The 26,023-nt window shown below is 43.7% G+C and overlaps 1 protein-coding gene and 1 long non-coding RNA gene across 2 annotated transcripts; both read right to left on the bottom strand.

Moving 5' to 3' along the window:
- Window positions 1–712: 712 nt before the first annotated feature.
- degs1 (delta(4)-desaturase, sphingolipid 1) lies at window positions 713–11,124 on the bottom strand. Its single transcript, XM_084021806.1, has 3 exons — window positions 10,893–11,124; window positions 3,734–4,476; window positions 713–2,066 (listed from the first exon to the last, which is right to left on the bottom strand). Exons 1-3 carry the CDS (start codon window positions 10,972–10,974, stop codon window positions 1,920–1,922), a joined length of 972 nt encoding a protein of 323 aa, XP_083877932.1. The 5' UTR covers window positions 10,975–11,124; the 3' UTR covers window positions 713–1,919.
- Window positions 11,125–19,195: 8,071 nt separating this feature from the next.
- On the bottom strand, window positions 19,196–25,282 carry LOC311020740. Its single transcript, XR_014597923.1, has 2 exons — window positions 25,171–25,282; window positions 19,196–19,389 (listed from the first exon to the last, which is right to left on the bottom strand). It is a non-coding gene; the product is annotated as an uncharacterized lncRNA (long non-coding RNA).
- Window positions 25,283–26,023: the final 741 nt, after the last annotated feature.

Here is a 26,023-nt window from a genome sequence, read left to right as displayed (position 1 = left end):
GAAACAGTTCAAGTCCTTAAAGAACTCGTGGAAAACTGAAACGTGAACTCTTTACAACACCATGTGCTGACTGGTATGAACACATGACCTGTAGTGAAACGCTTTCATCAGCTGCTGTTGCTAAGGACAACAACCAACCTTTGATATGGTTGGTCAATAAAGGACCTTTTAAAATTCACTGAATACCTCAGAAATTAAAGTCTTAGCAGAATCAACTGTGGTGTGTGTGTGTGTGTGTGTGTGTGTGTGAGAGAGAGAGAGAGAGAGAGAAACCCTCTGAACCCAAATCTGCCCGACATGTAAAGTCTGTACACCGTGCGAACACATTTTAGAAAATACATTTTTTCCTGTTTTATTTCATTCAATATGTCAATATCTTCTTTAGATGGTATGTTCAAACATAGAGGGGCTTTGGGGCGGTTTCAAGAGGACAACGGTGATTTGGGTTTGAGGCCGATTCAAAGCATTCTCTATTACCAGTAATACCGTTTAAATTAATTAATACAATATTTATATTTATTAATTCATTTCATGGCTTTAAAATAGTCCAAATTAACTTTATTGAATATAAAAATAATGGAATTGGCAATTCAATAGCACCCTTATATCATAATGTTTTTTTTCAAAGTTGGACCCGGCCTCAGCGGCAGAATACCTGTGGAGACCCAGAGGAAGTGAAGAAGAATATGAAACACCTTCTCGACTCTTGGCAGAGCTTTTCAGAACATTTTAATTAAGACCACAAAAGCAGGATTGAAAACAAATCTCCGAGGCACTGAGGAGTAACACCATTTCATCTCACATAGCACTCAACTCTAAACTCTTGTTCTAGTCGGTTTGTGTGGAAGCATGACAATAGTAGAGGGTGGTATGATGAAGTGTTGCATGTTAGAGTTTAAACACACAACACACAAAAGCCAGAAAAGGTGAATTAGGACATTTCACATATAAAACAACCAATGAAAGCTTCCCCATGAACTCAGTGCAGATCCGATCAAACAGCACATACATGGCAGATAACTTTGTTCATATGGAGGGATCTTTGTGATGAGTGGATTCACTCACAGTTCAACTTTGGTCCACTTCGACACACACACACACACACACACACACTCACACACACGCCTGTATCCCGGAGGGAGATACGTCTTAGTTCATTAACAGGCGAATGCAACAGTTGATTTAAGGTGCTAAGTAGCGAGCGGACGCCACCAGAGCTCCATTTAAAGGCTTTATTAAATAACCATCATCCAGCAGTCTGTTCACATGGCATGATGTTCAGGTTGTTTCACACGTTACTGATCAGTGTGCTATACGACACCTTGTGGCTCCAGAGTGGACGATCTGAACATTTCATATCCTGGTCAAAAGAATTGTAATTCTCGATATTATCCTGATAATCATCGAAATATGGTTAAAAACTCTTAAAAATGGGACCAAATTTACTGGAATCACTTGACATTTACTTAAAAAGATATATTTTCAGTGAAAAACATCTTAAATGATGTTCATAAATCATAAAAGTTTCCCTGCATAAATACATTTGACATTTTTTTAGATTTTTGGATTCTCTATTTTGCTTTTGTCTGCCACGAGAACGAGCTAGACAGCTTTATAAAGTCACTCATAACGATATTTACGATCATCCCGATAATGGAAATCAACTTATTGCGTATTTTGTTGATAAAATGCTACATCGTCCCAACGTGTAGAGCACTGGTGTCCAGAGCACATTAGAATGGCAGCAGATCAGCTGACAGCGGTGAAAGAGCCTGAACACAAACAGACACCTTCAGTGGACATTTGGAGTTTGGGAAGTATTGGAAGAATTTCATTCTGACGCGTCTACCCTTATTTCCCATGCTGAACATATTAAAATGCAGAAGCAGTTAAATTGATAGGAGGGTGTTCCAGTGAAGTTACTCCTGTTTGACATCTCCCTTCAGCTTCCTCTTCACCCGAGAGTAGGGGCTCAGAGCATCGTCCATGATGAAGTCGTACAGCACCTTCACCCACGACGTGTACTGAGGCAGGTCATCGTAATACTCGGCTGCTATCTTCTTCACCTGAAACCAAGGAGACATTTTAGATTCGACTTCAACAAAGCGCCTTCACAACACACGGATCATTTCCACACCGGTGGCTGCTGCTGCTGCTGCTGTGGATAATGGGATTAACTGTGGTGGACAAAGCTGATTCAGTCTGTGGAGAGCAGACACGCCCTGAACAAATCCATAACAACTTCATTGAGTTGTATTGTAAATGAATATAGAATAATAACAAATTAACAAGCTGTGGCACCTTCCTGCCCATTGTGTGTAGCAGTGGGACGCTGACTGAGCATAATAAGAAGTCTGCTGGGTGCATTAATGCCTTCCACACGCGTCTACGACAAACACTGTGTTAGCATAGGGGGCGGGGTTAACCTACAACAAACAGGAACTCTACACTCAGTGTACGCAAACAAGCCACGTGTAGTGGAAGTTGGCGGGTCTGGAGTTGAACTGAAACAGGTTCTCTATACAATTTACTTAACTTTGAGAGCATTACCAATCTTTGTTTTTCAAATGTCTACATGGTCTCGCCCCCAAGACGTTTTCCAGGTCCATCCAAAGACCTGAGGGATATCTGACAGTTACCAGTCACAGTCAGATATCAGACCGTAGAACTACATTAGGACAGTCTGCTTTCTCCAGGGCTGACAACTCTGGAACACATTGCCAACTGAGATCAGAATAATTCCTGATATAAAACTGTTTACAACAAGGGTTACGTGTTGGCTGAAGGAGAAACACAGCTGTGCCCATTAACCCTTCCTGTTCAGATACTGAACTTTAAAGGTGTTGTATTTAATAATGAACAGGGACGGTTTTGTGGTATGTGCCTTTTACCAAGAAAGAGGAAGTTGTTCTAACTGAAATGCTCATTGTCCAATCCACCTACTGGCAACAGGAAATGACATATTTTGTACTATGATTTACTCCTCCGAGGGGTTGACTGTTCAGATGTGGTCACAGAGGCCTTAAGACTAAGGACACCTTATTATGAAGTGTGCGAGTACTTATTGAAGGCTGTTGCCATGGCTGCACATTCTACATCATGAAACAGGAGTTGCTTTGTACACGTCATATGTGGAGAAAATAGATATAATATGAGAATAATAATAAATCATTACATTACTGGGTGGAAGGTTTCATGAGTTTTTGTGTATCCTAAATCCTCACGTGTTCTGAAAATATATCAAAATCCAACATGGTGGACTGATGGCTGAAATGTCTTTAAAATGATACCACCAAATTTAGTGAAAATGAAAGGTGGTAGCCCACTGACCATGCTCAGCGCCAGTCACAGCACAACTTTACATTTTCAACTGTTCTTAAAGGTGTGCCAATTGTTTTCAACTTTTCAAGCAAACCAAGCCACTTAAAAAATGCAATTGTGCAGAAGAAAAAATAGAACACAAAAATTAAAAAGTTCCTCACACCGTCACTTTCGTGCTCAGCCCTAAAAAGAAATGAGTTTGTGTGAAACACCATTGCTACATAGCACCATGGTTACAGAGGATTTGGTTAAGCTGCCTGCCTAGACTCACGTCTCCACCCAAATGTTTTCTTCCTTTCTAAGGCCGGGGATCTGCAGCTGGCAGTGGGATCATCTGTGCCACCTGTGTGTAACAATGATCCCCATGTAAATGCACTAAATGTAAATGTAACAGTCACCAAGCGTCACTCACCGTGGGCAGCCTGCGTCCTGGGATGCTGGGGAAGTCATGGTGCTCGTTGTGGTAGCCCACGTTGAAGGTGAGCAGGTTGAGGGAGCCATAGTAGGAGTAGGTCTCGTGACCCTTGAGGAACATGTAGTGCTCAGCTATGAAGTGACCAGAGATGGGGTGCAAGCCCATCCCCAGCAAGGAGCCGGCCAGCATGTAGACCACAGGCTTGGCCCCCCACAGCCAGCAGAGCAGGATGTCAAAGGTGAGCTGGACGGCCACGTTGGTCACCTCCAGCTGGGTGATGGGCTTGGGGTTGATGCAGAGGGGCCGGATGGCATAGAACAGCGGTTGCAGAATAATCCAGATGAATTTGCGAAAGCGCGTACAGAAGAACCAGCCTTCAAATTCAGTGGGGATGTCTACGTCGACCCCGTCTCCACCCAGGTAGCGATGGTGGTCCAGGTGATAGCGTTTGAAGGAGGCAGAGTAGGGCAGGCCAATGGGCAGGTTGGCAAACATGGCAAAGTAGCGGTTCCACATGGCCTTGTTGTTTCCAAAGGCCGTGTTGTGGGAGATCTCGTGAATAGCAAGGGTCATTGAGTGGTTGATACAGCTGCCGAAGGCATAAGTCCAAAACAAAACCCATTTCCAGTCCAAGTCTTTGACCAAGTAGAAAGCTAAAAACTGTATCGCTACCATCATGCACACAATCCATTTCAGCCGGGGGTCAGGACCCATCAGTGACTTGATTTCTGGGTATTTGGCTGCAGGAGAAAAACAAGAGACTTCAGTTAAACTCAGTTCAAATTCAAATCGACAAGGTAATGGACATTTGAATGAAAGAAAACAGCTCAGGGTTTTATTATTAAAACAATCATAAGAAAAAAGTTTGAAATATTTGCATTATTTGGACGGAGCTGTCAATGTTCCTCTATAATACTATTTGAATATCATTCCATATTTTTTTCAATATTCAAATTATATTCAAATTTTGAATGCTCAAATGCAGCCTATTATTAATATTAACTTCACTACACAGGCATACGTTGCCAACGCAATTATCAGCCGTGGTTGTTTTACTTCCTGTCCACTAGAGGGAGTTCCAAAAACATTACCAATAAATATGTTGAGTTACCAACAGCTGACAGTTTCTAGATATGTAATAATTAAGAACGTAAAACAACCACATTGTGTTCTCCTGGGGACGCTGTGTCCCTGTTGCCATGGCTACGCCCTCCTCGTCTCACTGTCAGCTCTACTTTCACGTTCTCATGTACATCCTGGTGTCGGTCTCGTTCCTGATGAATCAGCTGATGGAGACGCGGGTCGATCTAGCTAGCAGTAAGCAGCATGGATGCATCTTTGTCATGATGCATCACTTCTAGAGCTCCATCTATATCTTTGTTAATTTCACCGAGTGCTCCTGGCGGTTATCGGCTATTTCTGATAGTGAGATTTTGAATCAGAGAACTTTATTGTTCATCAGACTTCATGTGTCAAAAGCATTTGTTTCTGCGTGTAGTGCAAGGCGAGGAGGGCAAGATTTGCACGTTAGACAACAAGTTTCTAAACAAATAAAAAAAATATTTTGAATATTAATGTCAGCATTTGATTAGTATTGATATTTTGACTATTCAAATGATATATATATGATTCCCAAATTTCATTCTAACAGCCCTACTGTGTGACATGTATTCTACCTTCCCAACATTCTTTGATCGGTCAGAAGGCATGAAGAAATCATCTACAGTCCATGCAGACATAACATGATAGACAAGCATTTCAGTTGAATATTGTGGTCGGTTATGATTCTACTTCACATGGTTTCATGAGGGATGAAGTGTGTGTAGTTACAAGGTTTCTACATGCGATACATTCAAAAAGCAGGGGCTACATTGTTACAGGATTTCAGTTTAGGAATGCAGACTGTCCCACGATGACCAGTGGTGGCAGACTGGCAGTTCAGTGAATCATGTGACGATAAACTAGGGATGTCAATGGTTAACAAGGAGGTTTTTGACTTGTTAGCATGTCGGCTCTACAGGTTAACTTCTACGTCTATATATTTACCAGCCGAGCTGTTCAGAGAGGACACACGGCAGAGACAAGAAGCAGAGTAGTGTGCAGTGCAAACTCTAGATCCGTCCTCTAGAGCAGCACTATGGAGGACTTCACAGTCCCCAGACCCAAGCAAGCACTGTCATAGTAACCAGTGTAATAGCTGCACAACAACAGACCATAGTGTCCCATTCTCCAGCAGCATGCCTTACTGTAAAACAGCCTTCATGTCCTCCTGCATTTACATTTGAAAGCTGCTTGAATTTGTACTGAGCATACGAACAGAATGTTTTTGTGATTTAATGTGATGTGTTTGTTACCAACAATTTAAGACAGTTTGAATCAAAACGGAGGAAAGGATACATTGAAGTCCTTTATATAGTTTCTATTTTGGACCTAGAATGGAGCTGTCATTTTGAATTTGTTCTGTGTCACTTGAAACATCTGACTGGTCAGAACTAAGATAGTTGTTTATTATATATAGCCATTTATTTATTTGAAATTTAGTTTTATAATGTTCTACAGCGTGAATGAATGTGTGATGAGACAAATAGTGTGAAGAGAAAATAAATTATATTTAAACCAAAACGAACCTTGTCATATCTTATCATCTCACTTAGTAAGTAAGCTTTATTTGTACAGCGCCTTTCACAGACCAGGGTCACAAAGCGCTTCACAGTTAAAACAAAAACAATAACTATACACAGTTAAGAAGTACATACAAATTTAAGTTTAAAAGGCCAAGACAACTAGGTGACAATCATAGCAGCCCCAAGACAGCTAAGCAAAAGCATGAGCAAACAAATAGGTCTTTAGTTGCTTTTTGAAGGAGTCAACAGACTCCATTGAACGCAGAGAGAGCGGAAGATCGTTCCAGAGCCTGGGAGCAACAGCCTGGAAGGATCTGTCTCCTCTGGTCCGGAAACGAGTGCGTGGCAACATCAGCAGATTCTGATTCACAGACCTCAGAGCCCGAGTTGGGGTGTAAGGCTGGATCAGATCACTGATGTAAGGCGGAGCCTGGCCATGCAAAGCTCTGAACGTTAAAACCAAAATTTTAAAATTGATCCTGGACGAAACTGGCAGCCAATGAAGAGCTTTAAGAATAGGGGTTATATGAGTCCTCCTATTGGTGCGAGTCAGAACTCTCGCTGCAGAGTTTTGCACTAACTGCAGGCGAGACAGCTCCTTTTTGTTTAGACAAGAAAACAAACTATTACAATAGTCTAAACGCGAAGACACAAATGCATGAGTGATCAGCTCCAAGTCATTTTGTGACACCATTTTCCTGAGTTTCGAAATTTTCCTCAGTTGCTCATGTCTTTGTCAAACACAACACCCAGGTTTCTTAGGCTCGGTTTGACAGACTGGCCCAAGTCACCCAGGTACTGGTTAATCCCTGGAATGGAATCATCAGGGGCAATAACCAGTGTTTCTGTTTTGTCCACATTAAGCTGCAGGGTGTTATCACTCAGCCAATGTTTTATCTCCACCAAGCACTGAACTAAGGAACTTAGCCTCTGGAGCTCAGTTGGCTTGAAGGAACAGTAAAGCTGGATATCATCAGCAAACATGTGGTAAGAAACATCAGGAAATCCCTGGATGATTTTTCCCAAGGGGATCAAATACAGCAAAAATAATACAGGACCCAAAACAGAGCCTTGGGGGACTCCACACAACAGATCTGCTGACTCAGACCTTATTTGGTTAACAGTGACACTAAAGCTACGCCCAGAGAGGTATGACGAGAACCAGTGTAAAACTGACCCTGACAGTCCTACTTCATCCCTCAGTCTTCTCAGCAGGAGTAAAAAAGAACCTTTAAGCTCAACAGAAATAAATTAAATTAAATTAAAATGCAACAGTGTATCAATAGACCAATTTGAAAAAAAATGATAATGATAAGATTTTTTTCCCATATCGTCCAGCCCTACCCACGCTAGTTTCAGTATGAAATAGAAAATGGCACAAGTCCTAATGCCTTAGATATTGTTTGCTGTGGAGAGAACACAGTTTTATGGGTTTAAAGTGTTTTTATAGACGCTTTATAAAGAACTAATTGTTCAATAGCAGAAAATAATAATGGGTGGCCAAATGGTATAAGTTATTGGTGTAAAAATGCACATTCCTAATTCTGTTAAGCACAAGTGTTCAATTGTTCCCAATAGCAGTAAGCAATAACATGCTTACTAAGTTATGTGAAAATATTTCGGTGAACACTGTTGGAAATGTTGTCTTCGGAATGCCATTTCCAAATCATTTGTAATTAACATTTAATAAGCCTATAAATACCCATACCAATAAAGTTGGACCATGTTGGTGAAAATGCAGCCTAAACTAAATGTTACTGGGTTTTGCCCATTTGTCATGTCAGACTGCTGATATATGCTGCCTTGTGGCTCTCAGCTCTCTGGTGGCTGAGAAGTGTCAGTAATGGGGGCCGAGGCTGTAACCCTGCAGTAAATGGTTTTATCAAATCTTTGGTATCTTGATCACTGATAAGTGTCGGGACATTTCAGGTCACTTGCTGACGAAGTCATTCAGGTCGAGGACATTCCACATCCACAGGTGAGTGTTACTTTGCCAGACTAGGAGGCTACAATGTCTACAAGCCAGCGCAACTGATTACTAACCCAGTATTCAGGTATGTACCGTGTCCCCTCAAGGCTTAAAGCAAGGGACATTCCTGTGCCTGAAATATGGGGGTCCCCTATGACTTAAAACGATGCAATTTTCCATAATTATGTATTATTACTGTGGATAACTCCCAAAAAGCTTAAAGACAAAACTTCCTTTAATGCTGGGCAATATATCAATATCGTGACACCAGTCAAGATACAATCATCGATTTTGAATATTGTAATATGTCAAAAATGTTATGTAATTTTCTGAAATCGCTAGACTGTTTGAGGTGTTTTATTATTTGCCTTTACCCACCTGTCATTATATCCATATTACTGATGATTATCAAATAATCTCATTTGTAAAAGCACCAATGCTTAAACCATTAATATCATCACAATATTAATAGATGTAGTTGGTCAAACATATTGTGATATCTGATTTTAACCATATTCTGAAAATCCTTATCTGATCAGCCTTTAGCCAGGACCCAAGGACACTTTGACATGCCAACTGGAGGAGTCGGGGATTGAACTGCCTATCCGACTAAAAGACGACCCGCTCTACCTCTCAGCCACAGCGTTTGCACTTTTTGGGGCAATAGTTCAAGAAACTTTGAAAGGACAAAATTGAGTTTGGCGGGCTGCCACAGAATTATGATATTTCTTTTGGGGCAGCGATTGTTATATTTATCAGGAATTTAAAAAAAGAATAAGTAATTAGTTGATAATCATTTATCAACTAATCAAGAAAACAACTGTTACAACTATTGTTATCTCGCTCTCAAGCTGGGGCCGGCTTTGTTTGATGAAAGCAGAAGAACAGTCTCTGCAAACACCACCTCAGCATGTTGCCCCCCACCCCCGCAGGGCTGAGCGGCCCTCAGTGGGAGAGGCCTGAGGCATGTGACCGTCTCCTGCTCAGCTCTTTACGAGCAACCATAAGGGACAATGTTCCACAGAACAAAAAAGACAAGGCTGGGTAACCTTTGGCCTTCAAAAACACATGCTCTAAATTCATTTAGTGCTGTTACAGATACTGGTGAGGAAACAAAACTTGTTCATGTTCCTCAGTTTTTTGTTGTTGTCTGTTTTCTCTAACAAGAAAACAAATTAATCAAGTCAATAACCTGACCAAGCATTTTGCCAACTTTCAGTACAGATCCAATTCTCAAAGTTCGGAGGGTTCATGAAAACAGCTTTTCTACCATATCTGCTACTTCTGTGGAAACAGATTGACAGCAACTTTCTAATCTGTAGTGTGGCGGTGACTGAGTCTCCTGATCCTGCTGCTTTCACAAGCATGAATAATTCAACCAAGAGACGGCTCTGCTGTCCATGAGATCTATCCATGGCACTGTTCTCACTCTCAACACAATAGCACTACTTTGTGTTTGACCACTTAGGCGGCTGCAACACGAGCAGGGAAAAGACATAAGAGACACAAAGTTGTACAGAAAACGTATACATTCAATGACCCAAAAACTTGTCCTGGTCCAAAAGGGAATGAGGCAGACCACCTGATTGTCATAAATGCACTTTGAAAAGGAGGCCTTTGATTCATTTCTCACTTTATTGTAGCTAATGTTAATAAAAACTTCTAAAGACCGTAAAAAATGAAACCAAAAACAAATTGCAACTCACTAGACATGGGACAAAAAACTGTTTGGTTTTTTGTCCCATCAGTTCAAATCCCAAATATATTCAGTTTAGTGTGATGTAAGACATACTTTACATACTGAATATATTAAGACCTGGCGTCCACATACGGGCCGATGTCCACATTCGTGAACCCACACACTGCATCATGTCAAAATATGATGCTTAGTTTTAATACTTATCAGGTCCCAATAAGCCCAAATAGCAAAGAGAAATTAAAAATGCATACCAAAAATGAGCTCAGGTCCTAGGCGGTTAATATGAGTTATAATATGGTCATTTTCTCCTTATCTTTATTTACGGCTGAATACTTCTTCCATGTCTCAAAAGCCTGCAAACCATCTACTGAGGACATGTTCAACCACAGCAGAGCTCTCCCGTTATGTCCCGGGCCCGCTGTGGGAGTACCGGACCGTTACTGCCGCGTTACTGCGAGGAGCTCCAGACTCGGTGTGTCATTTCGGGGAGTGGCGACTACTCCGGCTGTTACATAGCTAATATGTTTCATTGAGCGTACTAGCTGGCACATACATAACCCTCTATATTCTGATAACAGCGATGGCGGTGGCTGTTATTCATTACAAGGCAGACTATTCGCCAACGTTAAACCTTACCTGTGTGAGTTAGCTAACACTTGGAAATACACGGGCGGATATGGAACCGTTAGCTAAGTTACCTTAGCAAACCGAGTCAGCTAGTATGGTGGTAGTATTTTGCACCATTCCACAATTAACCTAACCACTACTCATCAACATGGCCACCAAACCGAGTTAACACCGTTATATATAACAGAAGTTAACTATCGGTTCATCCAAAACTAGCTAACGGATAAGCTAGCTCACCCAGGATCTCTTTTCTCCTGTCGGCGTGCGGCTGGTCCGTGTACACCCATTCGTAATCCTCACGGGCGACTCGATTCCCCATCTTCTTGCCTTCCGTTACTGTTTTAAACAACTTTCTTAGAAGAAGTAACTAAATATCACAAGGTCGTTTAAAAAAATAACTTCTTTGAATAGGTTCCTCTCCTCTATGATCCTCCTCTCTCCTCTCCTCTCCTCTCCTATCGGCCCGCCTCGCTGACCTGCCGGGTGTAGTCAGCTCCGCCTCCCAGCTTCATGACACGGGGAGGCGACCAGCGGGATGACGCAGTTGTTGAACGCTATCAAAGTAGCTGAATGTTTTTCACTTAGCTGAAATTACAGACGGTCACATTTCACTTCTCGCTACAGTAGTGGATACATGGTTCGAGTTACACAGTGGCTTTCGGGGAGACCTATTTTCCGGTGTTCACCGCGACTTCCCAGGTCACATGCACGCGCATGAGCGCATATACGTGCGCGGCAAGGCGGTAAATAACAGGGTTACTGCGTAAAACATTACTACTGCAGGCAGAAATTACGTCAGTAACATTTCAAATAGGCACAATAACAACAACGTAGGGATCACGGGAGGAGTTTAATGTCTTAATCAGAGTCACTAAGCAAAGGGACACGGGTAACATCTCTCTGCTTCTCATACACACCTTTCAGAAACAACAACACATCACTGGAACAAAACAGCTAAGCATTATATAGCTCCGTTACTTGTTAACCACAGCACAATATAACCGCTGTATGCGGCTCGCAGCTCGTCTCTCTCCCCTCCGCTCAGGCCAACCCGGTCGTCGATGTGGATTCAGGTAGCTACGTAAATCTACAATTCGAGTGCAGCGCCGCCACGCATGGATGGCCACAGCAGGAATAACCACAGCATTTTATTTATTAGTGGAGATAGATGTTTGGAAAATGGAATGCAATCAACAAATAAGCACAACATTGACAGACATAATAAACTATTATTTTTATTTTGGGAACCTTAAATTACAGAAAATAAAATATTACTTAAAAGTGGACCATTTTTAGAGCTCCCCTAAACGTCTCATGGGAGGGTTTCAAGAGAGCTCCTGTCCTTTTCAGGGGAGCCAAAATCCCCTTAGCTCCCCTGTAATTCGAACTATGAGTAGATATATATGTTTAAGCATTTACAGTTACATAAATGTAAATATAAATACACATTCATTTATTAGTATTGCATTATATAATTTGTTTTATCTGATAAACCACATGGATTTATCATTCATGGGACTTATATTTCAAATACCACATATATTTACTTAATGGGACTTTTATTTCACAAGGGGTGGTTATCTCACTGATTTAGAGCAACGTAACAGCACCAGAATAGCACCTCTCCTTACCTACTTCCACTCTGTTTGCGTATTCACATTAAGGGTCAGCCACATTTTAATTTACATTTGAATTACAAAGAAGAAAAACAAACAAAACAAATACAGACAGCACAAACTTACAGGGACAGTACATCAGGGGTTACAGATTAATATAAATAACTACCTTCTTAGGAAATCATTGCGTCACAATCATTGAGTGCCATTCCATACCAGTCAGGGCAGTAGAAGTGGGCTTTAAAAAAAAATTATTCGATTATTTTGTCTCTTATTAATATGATGTGAGATTCAGTCAGCCTTGCAAATGAAACAGCCAGTAAATGCATCCTTCATAGGGATACCTGTTCTTTGGCTATCCGACTGTATAACAGTCTGTGAGAGAGACGCAGGGAGAGGTCCAGTAAACTGTGTCTCACCCAGTCTACTGTTTCCCCTGTTTTGTCTCCTCTGAACGTTCCCTCTAGACCTCAACCGCCTGCAGAATGCCCTTCAGCCGTCTCTACCCTTTAGAAGGAGGAGCCATCAGAGGGACTGAGGTTGAGGTCTGGTGAGTGTTTGTGCTGCTAGAAGGAAGGTGATATGTGAGCTCAGTGCCAACTCCGCCCACTGGTGAGCCAGGCCTTTTCTCTTTCCTCCCCACCCGTGGCATTGTTAGGCCTATTTGAGGGGGGCTGGAGCTACCCCAAATTGTTCCCTTTATTTTTAATTTATTAGAATCATAAATGATGAAAGGGTATAGTTTTAGGATTAAAGCATCATAATCTGTAGAAAGAATATACTTCATTTCTGTAAAGCCTTTTTGTTTTTGTTTTGGATTTTTTCTTACAGACACTGTATCCTCATTTTGCTGGAATAAATACAGAATAAATACATTAAAAATACAGTAATTTGGGTAAAGTTCATATTTATGTTGTCAGATTTCACTGTGACCTTTAAAATCAGTCTTGGTTTATTCTACTGTATACTTTATGACAGAAAAATACTGAGCAAGTACAGTAATTGGTGTAATTAAAGTACATTCTTTAGACCTGCAGCTTATCTAATGGAGAGAGGAATTATATATGGTATCACTTTAAGACACATTTACATGATCTGGTTCTAAGCATGCAGCTTTAGTGTGTCTAAAAGTTTACATGACAGTAACTCTTGTTCAATGGAAGCACAAAGATTTTGTATGCTCCTCCTGGGGTCTAAGCCCCCCTGTCTTTATGTCTAGTGACGTCCCTGCTCCCGATCCAAGTCTCGATTGTCAGTACCAGGCACCATCTCTTTCTGGGTTCAAGCCTTCGTCGACCCCGGAGCAGAAGACAAGTCTGCCAGTATAAGTTTTGAGGCCCCCATAGTTGCTAAAGCTTTAGATGGCAAGACCCTGACTTTGTTACTCAATGCATTGCCCCTAGTACCACTGGGGTAAATGGATGCCCTGATGAAGACTGGAGAGCAGAGCTGGGTTATATGCAGCGGGGATCAGGTGATTGAGATGAAAAACTTGGTAGAACTAGCTGTTGGGACCCAATATTGAATTGTGATTCAGAGCATATTAAGATGGGAGAGTCTTCTGTGTGAAAACACACTCACACACCCACACTCCCACCAATAATTCAGTCGTGCTCCTGAACATGGGGGTCTGGGGTCCGGTACCCCTCCACCATCTCCTTGTTTGCCTGATCTCAGCTCCACTATCTGTTCCCCCTTTTCCACCAACACAAACCTCTAGTAGAGGAGACATTCAGGGTCAACTAAAGAAATAGGACAAACCTGAAATGTGGACATAAGGAACATTTCAGGCTCCACTGCCATCCTGAAAAAAATGTAAACATTCTGACCACGGTTGTTTACATGATGCCAAACGTTTTATTTTGAGGACAGTGACTTTTTATATGAGACAATAACTTTGTTTTGAAGCATAAGTTCAATGGTTTGAGTGAGTTCTGGTGTTGTGTTGGAGTAGAAGTTATCTTGACAAATGAACCTCAGGTTTTGAGTTAACAATGTTTTTGGAAATGAGCCAAAACCTGTAATTTCATCTTCAGTGTGGATCCGCCCTACTTATCCTCAGCCCAAGCTACTACCGCCATCTTGTGGTGTGACTGGGGATGTCTATCATTTTATAAATCTATTCCGATACTGTGTTTATTTCATTCTATATACTTTTAGGCCGTCCTGTCCAGGGTGTACCCTGCCTTCGCCCAATGACAGCTGGGTTCGACTCCAGGATAAGCGGTAGACAATGGATGGATGGATGGATGGATGGATACTTTTAGGCCAATAAACCTGTTCAGTATATTTAAGTTTCACTCATCATTTCCTCTTCATGCTCATGACAAATGACCTCTAACAGACACAGTGTAAGATACCGTGGAATATTAGGAATACACTGCTTATAGGAAGTTGGAGCAGGGAAGGAAAAGTGATGGACTTCATCTTCCTGCAGGTAACGTCAATTGGAAGATATAATTAAAACATATATTTATTTGAGATAGTTGTTTTGGGTGCTATTAATTTGTAGCAAGCAATGCAATCACTGCAGGGCTTTATTCCCACCCACATCATGCTGAGAAGCATATCGGTTATTCCATCATCAGTCATCATCACCATACTCATTTTATTTATGTGGACAAGAAAGTGAAAATGTTATATAAAAGAGATGCTTTTATTTATAACCCAGAGAGACATTTCTCTTTACATTGGCTTGGCATTGACAACTCGGCAGTTGGAGCCGATCTTGTGACCGGCTTGGAGGCAGAGGTGAACTGCGAGGTCACTCTGGTCGGTAACAAAGGTGGAACCGCTCGGTGAAACACTGCCAAGGCAGTGGAACTTCACTGGAACGCAGCCAGACTGGCAGGACCCCAATAGAACAAGACCGGGAAGACTTCAACCCAGGAATGGCTGCCGGCAAAAGACAACTGGACCCGTCAAACAGGTGGTCACTGAGGCCCAGCAGGAACAGGAGCTGACGTTGGACAGACATGGAGTAGGCCATCGGGCTGACCCTGGAAGGCACCTGGAGAGAAGAGAGCCTTCACGCAGGAACTGGTGAGCCACCTGACACCGGAACTGGCTTGCTATTGGCCACGGAGCTGGACAGCTGATAACCTGGGTCGTCGGGCAGCGAGGACTCTAGATTGCTGGGCAGCTCCAACCCTGTCTTATAGGGACGGACAGGAAGGTTGCCGGGTGGCGGATAGCTATGTGAAAACTTTGAGGCTGGTTCCCAGAAAAGGGTTCCGGGCCGTTGCAGACTGGACACTAGGGGGCTGGAGGCTACGTGGCTGAGGCTAGCAAGCTGGAGGCTAGCAGGAGTGCCAATAACTTCCCCTGTGCTGTAACTGTGTTTAACTTCTGCCACCTGTGGTCACCATTATGCATCGCAGGTGCATCAAGTGCATCACAGTGCAAAATGTGTTTTAGTAAGTTAGTAAGTGAGAATGTGTTTAGAGTTTTGAAAAAGAGTGAATGAGATCTGCAAATAGTGCCTGTCTAGGTAACATGGGGGGCAACATGAGGAAACAAAGGGAAACAGTGCAGCAGGTCCCACTAGACTAAAGAAACACAGGCAGGGACGGACTGGGACCAAAGATCTTGGCATTTTGGCATCTTGGCCCAGACCACCACTTAAGATCACCAGTAGCCGGTCTGTCAGAAAAAAACTTTATATTTTTGACTAAAGTATTTTGGGCCAGCCTTCGCCCAATGACAGCTGGGATCGGCTCCAGCCCGAATACAGGATAAGCGGTATGCATGGATGGATGTTTTGGGCCAGCCCAGTGTCAATTGAAAAAAATCGGCCCCAATCTAGGCCTTTATGGGCCGGACAAACAAAAAAAAAGTATTGGGCCCACTGGGAAAATGCCTGGTATGCCAGATGGCCAGTCCACCCCTGAACACAGGTGACACACAGTAAAAACCAGGGAAAGTCAAACAAACACAGGACACAAGAAGCAGGGAACTTTGAAATAAAAGAGGAAATGAACCAAAAACCCACACTATTAACGACACTATTCCCCATTGTGACATCGAGGTCCACAAGTGGACAACATAAGCCAGTCCACAAACAGAACATGACACACATAATGAGGTATCGACGGTTCCACGGTTAACACCACGTCAGCCCTCAGTGGAGAAAAAAAGGGGGCTGAGCGATGTGGACACGGGACCACACAGAGCACTGCAGAAGGGAGGGGACATTGATTAAACATACATAATGGTCCTCCATGCAGCCCACTAATCCGTGATGATTGGATTAGAGGTAAACTGTTTGAGACTTGCATTAAAGTGCCGGGTCAGGCGACACTTCATCCTTCTAGCACATTTAACACTGCAGTCCGGGAAGACTTAGATACATATCACAGATATTAAAGAAATGGATGAAAGGACAAACTCAGCAGAGCCATGGATGAGGGTCGAGGCTCCAGACTGCATAGGCTTGTGTGATGGCATCACAGTGAGAGAAACACTGTTTGGACAGAGCCACGCCATGTCAGTTCCCTGAAAAATGAATGAATAGCTGCTGTTTCTGCCGTATGTCTACTAAAAACTAGTAAACTAGTAAAGATACCGAGTCATTCGGACACTGAGCAGAATTGGCCACACACTTGGAAGAAGCCCTCGGGAGAAACGCTGACCAAAAGGTTTTTGGAAGGAGAGAATTTTGTCAGGAAAGTCAGTGTGCTTCCATCCTGTCTGATGAAATGCAGGATGGTGAGAGAGCCATGTGAATAGGACATTCACTCTTTTAGCCATGTTGGGCCGGGGAGGCCCCGTCTCTCAAGAGACGACTTGGTCCATTGGCACAAGAGAGGCCCTCGAGAGGCTCAGCACCAGCAGTAAACCCACTCGTTGTGGTGCTAGAGATCACACAGCCAGTTTCTCTCATCTGCACGACGGCTATTAAGGCCACTGTAGGGGGGAGAGAGGGGGGCAATATTCAGAGAAAAAAAGTTGCAGATTTGCTACTTTATTACGATGCTAACAAACAACCGATTCTTTGCTCCCTAACTTTTCTAATGAATCCATCCTCACGTGTGACAACGCCTCGTTAAGGTCCTTAGGGTATTGTTTTTTTATATATGAGGCCAAATTGTCATCTTATGGGTGTTTATTGATCGGGTGGTTGGGCTAAGATGCTACTTTCCCTTGTTGTCACTTCCTCTATGACCGTATAATAAAGTCGCAAATGTGTTCGTTTTTAAAGTCGCAAATTTGCAACTTTTTTCTCTGAATATTGCCCCCCTCTGTCGGCTCCGATTTTATTTTTTCCAACAGTGGCCCTAATACGCCTACTTCGTCCATCTGACTTCAAACAATGCGCAATAAAAAATCACCATAACTTTTATGACAGGACAAAATGGCTGCAGGTTAACTACAGTTGGGGCCAATTCCCCTCCAGTTAATATTTGAGGGGAAGGTTATCAAGGTCAACGAGGTTAAAGGTCAGTTAACATTAAAAGGTTTATGGTGTCTACACTTCAGGGGCAGCCCCAACTTTTACCAGCTCCCCATTCAGCGGTCAAACCCACAGCTGATGACTGATCTCCCCGAGGCGGGGGACTGCTCTGTCCAACTGCACCATGGGAGCTGCTCCAGCCTGCAGCTGCACCACGACCACCGCTCTTCAATTCACACTCAAAGCAAGGAATCAGAGGAAGTGGAGGAAATGCATAAAGAAGAGATCTGGGCCACGTTTTCCTCTCTCATGAGGCAAAGAAACTGAACGAGTGTGTGGTGGAGCTCTGTGGAAGTCTGCTGCGTTTCCTGCTCCGTCCTGATGGAGAGGAGGATCCGTGTGACCACAAGGCTGCTGGTGTTCCCATCAGCCAATCAGAAAGGTTGATGCTTTCCTCACCGTGGTACGTCTTTCAGCAGGAGGAGTGTTTCAGCACTTTCAGCACCGTGGACAGCTGCAGGCTGTCTTGTGGAGGACGTGACAACCCAGAGGTACGTGTACAACGTGTGACATCACTCTGCTGAGGGGACGCTACGTTACTATGAGTCCATGAGAGACTGGATCTGAGGGCGGTGTGGTTAAACACATGACAGCATCTTATGTGTTTGTTGTAACTTCCCTTTATATTATTTTGATTTGCTCATCTATCTATCTATCTATCTATCTATCTATCTATCTATCTATCTATCTATCTATCTATCTATCTATCTATCTATCTATCTATCCATCTATCTATCTATCTATCTATAGTGTTATTAATGTGTTTATTAATATGGTCATTATTATGTTCATTGAATGGGTTGATTTGGTCGTTGAGCTGACCTGTAGCTGACATATAGGCCAATGAATTTCCCCTTTTTCTGACAGAATGATGACAGAATGAGACTCACTCCGGATTGAGTCATTATCAACATGATTTGAATTGCAGAACATTTGACTCTTTACATTGGTTGTATGATTCTCCAAGTTCATTATCTTAGAAGCAGCTACTACTGATGTATTATGGGTTTCTCCTCAGTGTGCAAAAAAGCTAAATTGTCATCCTTCACGTGGAAATGAATTAACGGTTTAATGATCATCATCTTTGTTCAATGATAAAAACAATATTTTATTTCTAAGAGATAGATTGAAAGGAACAGATCTGCTGGCTCCTTTCGTACATTTGAAGTTGATTGTGGTGACAAACAAACTCTTCAGAGTCTCAGACATCAGGAAAGGTCCGTCCTCCGTTTACAGCTACGACGACGACTGATCAGAATGTCTAATGTATCATCTCATCAGAAATGATTATTGGGTTGATTTCAAACTGATGCCCACATCGGCTTGTGTAATATATTTATAATTTACACATTTCCCTGACCACATGTATGCTGTTCTCAACACCATGGCTATTTTTTTATTTTTTATCATCATCATTTTAGTGTTCATAGTTGGTTAGTACCATACTCAGTAATGAGTTGTTATTATTGCCACTCTTTTTTTAAGAAACACAACACAATACAAAACCATGTCTAGGCCCTGCCAGACTGTTTAAACTGCAGTGTGAGCTGTCTGTCATACATCTAGCATGTAGTCCCTCCTGCAGGCCCCGGACTCTGGAACAGCCTCCCTCCTTTTAATCCAGCGGTGGAGGAAGTCCTCGGCTCAGACACCGTGTACAAATACTCTGTTGGAAGTCAAAGTATTAGCATCACAATTTACTTTAGGTTCCAAATGTAAAAGTACGGCCCACTTCAGAATAATGTTTATTGAATTGTAATGGTTGATGCATCAGTGTGTAGCAGTGGGGCTTATTTGACTATATATGCTGTTGTGGGATCAATATTTTCTTCTTATATTTATCAATAATACACCCTAATTTACATGTTGTATTATGAAGCTGAGTCTGTGAAGCACAGGGCAGTAACTGATCAAATAAATAGTGCAGTATAGGTACAATATTTCTCTTTGAAATACAGAAGTATAAAGTAGCAGAACATGTACTCTGTAATACTTCCAAATTGTAGTGAAGTAGTCTGCTTGAGTAAATGTACTCAGTTACATTCCAGCAGTTTAAATCTCTTCTTGTTCTCTGTCTCTTTTATATTTGCCTCCATATCGTTCAGTTTTTTCTCGTTTAACTTTATTTTGAAAGTGCATCATTAGTGGCAGGTGCTCTGCAGGGAAAGATGGGAAAGATGAAACTGTATTAATGTTGCGCCATTCATGAAAACAACGTTATTGATGACGTATGATAATAACGCGCTGTCGGGCCGCCTGGCTCCACGTCGTCCCCAGAAACAGCCTCCGAGTCCGGAGTGAGCAGACACGCCACCCGATGGAACCAGGAGGGTGTCATGTCACATTAGACGTGTTACCCCCCCCCCCCCCCCCCCCGGCTCCATTAGAAAGCCGCCGCTGATCGCACTCATTACCGCACAATTCCCCGTCCGGCCCGCGCCGCTTAATCTCATTAGATCGCCCGGTGGCTGCTGCTTTTGGTGGAAGGAGGAGTTCTTCTATTTGATATTCATTAAAAATACATGATTCATCTGTAAGCTCTGTAAGGTGCGGCCCGCTCACACTGCGCCCCGCCGCCGCCGCCGCCGCCGCAACATTTACTCATCCAACTTCATTTACAGCCGCCGATCTCTGAATTATTCACCCGGATTAATAATCCTCAATCACACCATATTTAACATGACGGCAACTCTTCCCGCCCTTATTGGCATTTTTTTTGAGGATGTCAAAAAGCCCTGACAATAAAAGTAATATTAATAATACTAAAACGTGGAATATTATATGGGATATAATGAGGATTAGAAAACCCAACCAAGGTGTTTTTACAGATGTGTTCGTGAGGATTATCAGCGTTTAAAAATGAATCAATAAATAAATACACACCCAAGTCATTTCTCTTTGAATAATCTTTACAGACAATATTTCTGTGGTGTGATAAAGTTTATGGTAATCCAAATGATTATTCCGTGATTGCCTGTTGGTGATGGATCGGATCAGTTCGGTTTCATTTGAAACACTCGATCAAAGCGTTGGAATTTGAGATTTAACGATCAATAATCCACAACCTGGACACCACAACCCGTGGCAAATAAATAAATAAAATAAATAAAAAATATAACAACTTATAATAGTTTCTGTTGTGTTTTTGTCCCGTCATTATTCTCACGTGTAACCCCAATCTGGTTTCGGCATCCCCCCGTCTCTCCTCGCTGTATTACCCACAAACCACCACGTCCTCGCGCTGCCGTGTATCCGGTTCATTTGAATGAATATTTCCACACGTCATCACATTTTATTTAATGTGAAAGTCTAATCGTTTCCACCTTGAAGCTCCGTTTAAAAGGCTCCGGGCCCTCCGCGGCGCGTTCAGGCTGCGGGCCCCTTTCAGCAGCTGCGCGTTGACACTGGCGGCGTGTGGACGCCAGAGGGCGCCAGAGTCTACGTCTGAAGGCTTTAGGGCTGCACGCTCCCGCGACTGTGGAGATTTGGACGGAGGTCTATCACTTCATCTGTTATTCTGAAGACGATTTTTTTTTTATAGAGAATCAGATGAGCTTCAAAATACAACTTTCCTCTGACTGCTGATGTCGCCTTGGCCGAGAAGGGAGCGTGTCCGAGAATCAGCTGTTTAGTACAACACTTAGTTTGGATGTAAACGAGCCGACACCTTCACACAAGGTGTGTGAGTGTTGGCGTTGTGGCCTGAACCCCGTCGTATAGCCTGTATAGATGCTATAGACACGCTCCACGGTCCCAAGTGTACCATTCCCCTCCCTCGTTCATCTTCATAACAACCTATTTAGTGTAGAATTAACAGCGACTTAACCACGGCGGCCATAAACACGTCCGTGCATTAGAGGCAGATGAATGGATGGATGTGGAGGAGGGGATGTGCGCGGCTCTCTGCCGGACCCCGGGCCCCGCAGACCCCATGTAGTCTGCTGTGGATGGGTGTTGTGGTCTGGAACCCTGCAGGAGTGAGACGTTTGAGTCCCGTTCAATGATCATGATGATCATGATGGCGAATTGTCAAACTTTGGATGCTTCTCGTTTCCACTTCATTTCTCTGACTGACTTTAATCTCAAGCGTCACATCAGTACCACGCATTGCACAGAAGCAGGGGGGTCGTACGGTGGAGGGAAGAGCGGGGAGGGGGTCTGATCATTTGCTCTATAGCCGTGTAATCCCGCTTGATTTCCTCTAATACCACTGGCCCGACGCAACGGCGTGCGCGCACATCCTCCGATGTGATAATAGCGCGTCGTGAAATCCATCCCGCTCCGTCTATTGCGACGCTGTTGGGATGGCAGCGTGGTGGGAATGTCTCCGCAAAGAGCCGGGACTAGATTTAATGGGGATTTGGAGCTAATTCCCCCCGGAAATAAACACAGAAATAAACCGAGCCGAAGATCTAGGAGCCTGTTTTTTTTTTTTTTTTTTTTATCTCAGCACAGAGGTTCAGATCACACACGCCATACTTAGATTATTTCTAATCGTGAAACATTTGTTAAGCAATGATTCAGCCGAATCAGAGAATAAACAGGTGCATATCTACTGAATATTAATGCTTACAATGTATCACATGTCGTGGATAAAACTCATTTTAGGAGCTTCGAGAAGGTTCATCGAATTACACGACGTTACGTTTGATGTCTGTGAATTTAACATCCATCCATTTCCAATCACCGCTTATCCTGTCGGGGGTCGCGGAGGTCTGGACCCAGACCCGATCCCACGCCCTGGACAGGTCGCAGATCACAGCCTGGAAATCCGATCCTTCTATTCAACAGAGGGACAAAACAGAAGCATCACTTGGAGGCCGCGTTCACCGCAGGTTGGAGCTGTTACATGGAGCTGCTTAACACGACGCCGGTGTCATGTCCGTTTACGCGTCTTTACGCACGGTTTGGGGATTTAGAACAAAAGCAACAAAACCAGCAACTAGAGAGACAGAGAGGGAGAGAGAGGGATGGGGAGAGAGAGAGACGGAGGGAGGGAGGGGGAGGGGGGCTGATTTATCTCAGGAGCCCCCCGGTCATTTCCATATATTGAAATGCGACCCCCGTCACTCAATTTCCCCGGAGCTGTCATGCGTGCAGGGAAGGCGCGAATGTGACCGCCACCGGTCTGATGCCGTTTATTCTCTCCGCTCCTCACAAAGCCTAAATTCTCAGCAGCCCTCCCCGTTTTACGCAGCGCCGTCAAAGCGCCGCTGTCCATTCACTCGGCGCACCTACACACAGGCGGATCAAAGTTGCAGCCGACTTAACAAGCGAATAAAAGTGCTGAGTAGGAGAAATAAAGTTAAAGGCGGCGGAGCGTGGCCTACATATGGCGCAGAAAATATACCATCCTGAGACCTTTAAAAAAAATCCTAACACACCTGGATGCCGCGCGTGGCTTCCACGTTTTAATTTCAATTCCAGGTGATTCTTACTTAGAAGGTGTGTGTGTATGTATGTATGTATATATATATATACTGTATATATATGCGCACAAACAGACACGCGCTCCCCCGGGCCCTGCTGCGCGCGTGCACGCAGAGAGCTGCCGCACCTCCGCAACATAAAGCAAGCAGCCCTGACCGGAGGGTAACGGAACCGGCGACGCGCTGCCGTTTACATGTCTGGCTGCGCGCTCCCGGAGTCCGAGGAGCTCTACGGGCCTTCATCAGTGTCCCGGCTTGAGAGAAGGGGGGGGGGGGGGGAGATGGAGAGGAAGGGAAAAAGGGGGAAAACGCTCTTTGTTGGCAACAGATGGAGCAAGGTGAAGGGAGAGGTCAAGGTCTCCGCTCTCGGATGCGAGGGCCCCTTTAAGTGTGGGGACCAATTGTGCTCCATTAAAATCAGAAGAACGTTTCCTGTAACAGATGATCTGCGGGCCTCGTTTTCTATCACAACACAATCTGTTTGTCGGTCGTCGCTGCGCGCGGGCACGTCGCGCGTAAAGGCGACGTGGGTTTTGGGGAGTTTGGTGCCAAAGGAGGCAGAGACTTTGCAATTAAGTGAAACGGAGAGAGTGTTGCTAATATGTCAAACCAAGAGGTCGTAAAACAAGATCATAAATGTGAGTCATCCGTCTCTGCGTCCTGCTGGATGTTTGTTATTCCGGTGTGTAACGGCTCCTCGTGTTACCGGATCAAGTTTAGGTGCGGTCTTCGCCGTCCAGACAGCAATATGCCGCCAGGACACCCGAGGAAACGCGAAACCCTCCATTCAGCCCGCTAACAGGCTCCGTGAGAGGACGCGTCGTGTTCCAAAGAAACCTCCTGTGTGTTATTACGGCGTTTTAACGCGCCTTAATCCGAACAGCGCACATGGTATCCCGGCAACAGCGACGGAGCGTTTCCCCTATCGCTCACCCGACATTCAAACTCACGTTTCTACTGGAAGTCACGATGTATTTCTGTCATTCAGGGACATAATGCAACGATCCAAGGTAAAAACAACAACAACAAAGACAACAACAACAACAACATTAATAATAATAATAATAACAATAATTATTATAATAATAATAATAATAAAAAATATTAATTGGTTCGGTGTAGGAACAACTCCATGGTTGGTGTTAAATGAAGTACACTTGTAAGTTTAAAAGCGTGTCTTCGGGACGCGCGGTCTCGAACCGTCGCAGGTCGAAGGTCTTGTGTTTTATCAGCTGGACGCGTTAATTGCGTCATCCACCTGATGAAACCTGTAAACCTAGAAATTAGCACAAAATTAATCTTTACAAATTACAATAACTTCTTCCTCAGGCTCAAAAGTGCCAAAATGAGGAAATACAGAAATGGAAATATACTATTTAATACTTCTGTACTTCATATATATAGATATATATAGAGAGAGCCAAAATGTATCAGTAAGCTTGCGTTTATGGACTCCTGTTAACATTTCTAATATCTATAATAATAACTATTATGGCCAGTCCATCGACGGATAGAGAACCGCGCTAAACAATACAGACGGGGAGGAATAACACAGATGTATTTGTATTGTCGTTCTGAATCGGCTTGATGACTAAATATGAATAAACAACGAAAGTATTTCAGTGAAGCAACGTGCTGATAGATGGAAGCCGCCTCAGCATTATCACACACTCTTTTGTTAAGATGATGCTGTTATTATCATCAGTCAATAATAATCATAATACTCTTGTTGTTATTATTCATAATAATAACAACAATAATGATCATAATTCTAATTCTAATAAAAAGTCACATGACACATGGTCACAAACGCGATTATTAAACTGTGTGGGATAATCGCCATGCACGCACGCACGCACGCGCGCACACACTCGCGCGCTCACGCTCGCGCGCAGGCACACACACACACACACACACACACACACACACACACACACACACACACACACACACACACACACACCGGTTTGTCTAATAAGCCACGCAGCGAGTTGCAACCCGCAAAATATTTCACTCACTGGTCATCTCCCCCATTGACGCTGCACCTCCTCATCCACTTCTCCGGCTTCTCCCTCTCTCTCCGTCTCTTTCTCTATGTCTCTCTCCCATCACCTCCCTCGTCTTCCCCCTTCTCCTCCTCCTCCTCCTCCTCCTCCTCCTCCTCCTTCTCCTCCTCCTCTTTCTGTCTTGGCTCGCTCTACCACCCCCAGGGCTCCAGGTCTCCGAAGCACCACGAGAGCCGCCGCCGCCGCTCCCGCTTCACCTCGGTCCGGGTGAAGGTGTCCTCTCCTCCCGTGCCGTCCGTCCCTCCGTGCCGCTCGTCCCGGCGGTTCGCTGCCTTCCCGTTTCTCTGCCCGTCTTTCCTCACTTCACATCAGCGCTTTAAAACCCGGATCCGCTTCGAGCTGCGCGGCGCGTTTGCAGCGTCTTATATTACCAAACCCCCCTTTATTACCAGAGTATTTACAATCTCCCCCTCCTCTCTCCTCCCAAACAACACATCCTCCCCTTCACCGTGCGCAGCTCGAACCCGAGGCACATCTGAAAGTTATTTCACGGGGCGCTTATGTGCCCGCTCACTGCCGCTTGCACTCCCGCGGTCCGCGCGGGACTGCGGGGGGGTTCGACCCTATAGTGTCCTGTCTAAACTCACACCTCCACCTCCGGCGGCACGCGCACTGAGCGCTCCTCACAAAGGAATGGCTGAATATTCATTTATGGCACAAAGAAGCGACCAAGATATCAACATATGAAATATAGTTTCTTAGAATAAAAACAAATAAACCAGTAAAACTTTTTTCAGAGATGTAAGAAATCATTTCATCAGTGTCAGACCTGATACATGATAATAAACACGAACACACTTTGTTA

This window comes from Eutrigla gurnardus (assembly GCF_963514095.1).
Source record: "Eutrigla gurnardus genome assembly, chromosome: 11".
Taxonomy (NCBI): Eukaryota; Metazoa; Chordata; class Actinopteri; order Perciformes; family Triglidae; genus Eutrigla; species Eutrigla gurnardus.
Note: the sequence above shows the minus strand (reverse complement) of the source record. Positions and strands in the feature narration are given on the sequence as shown.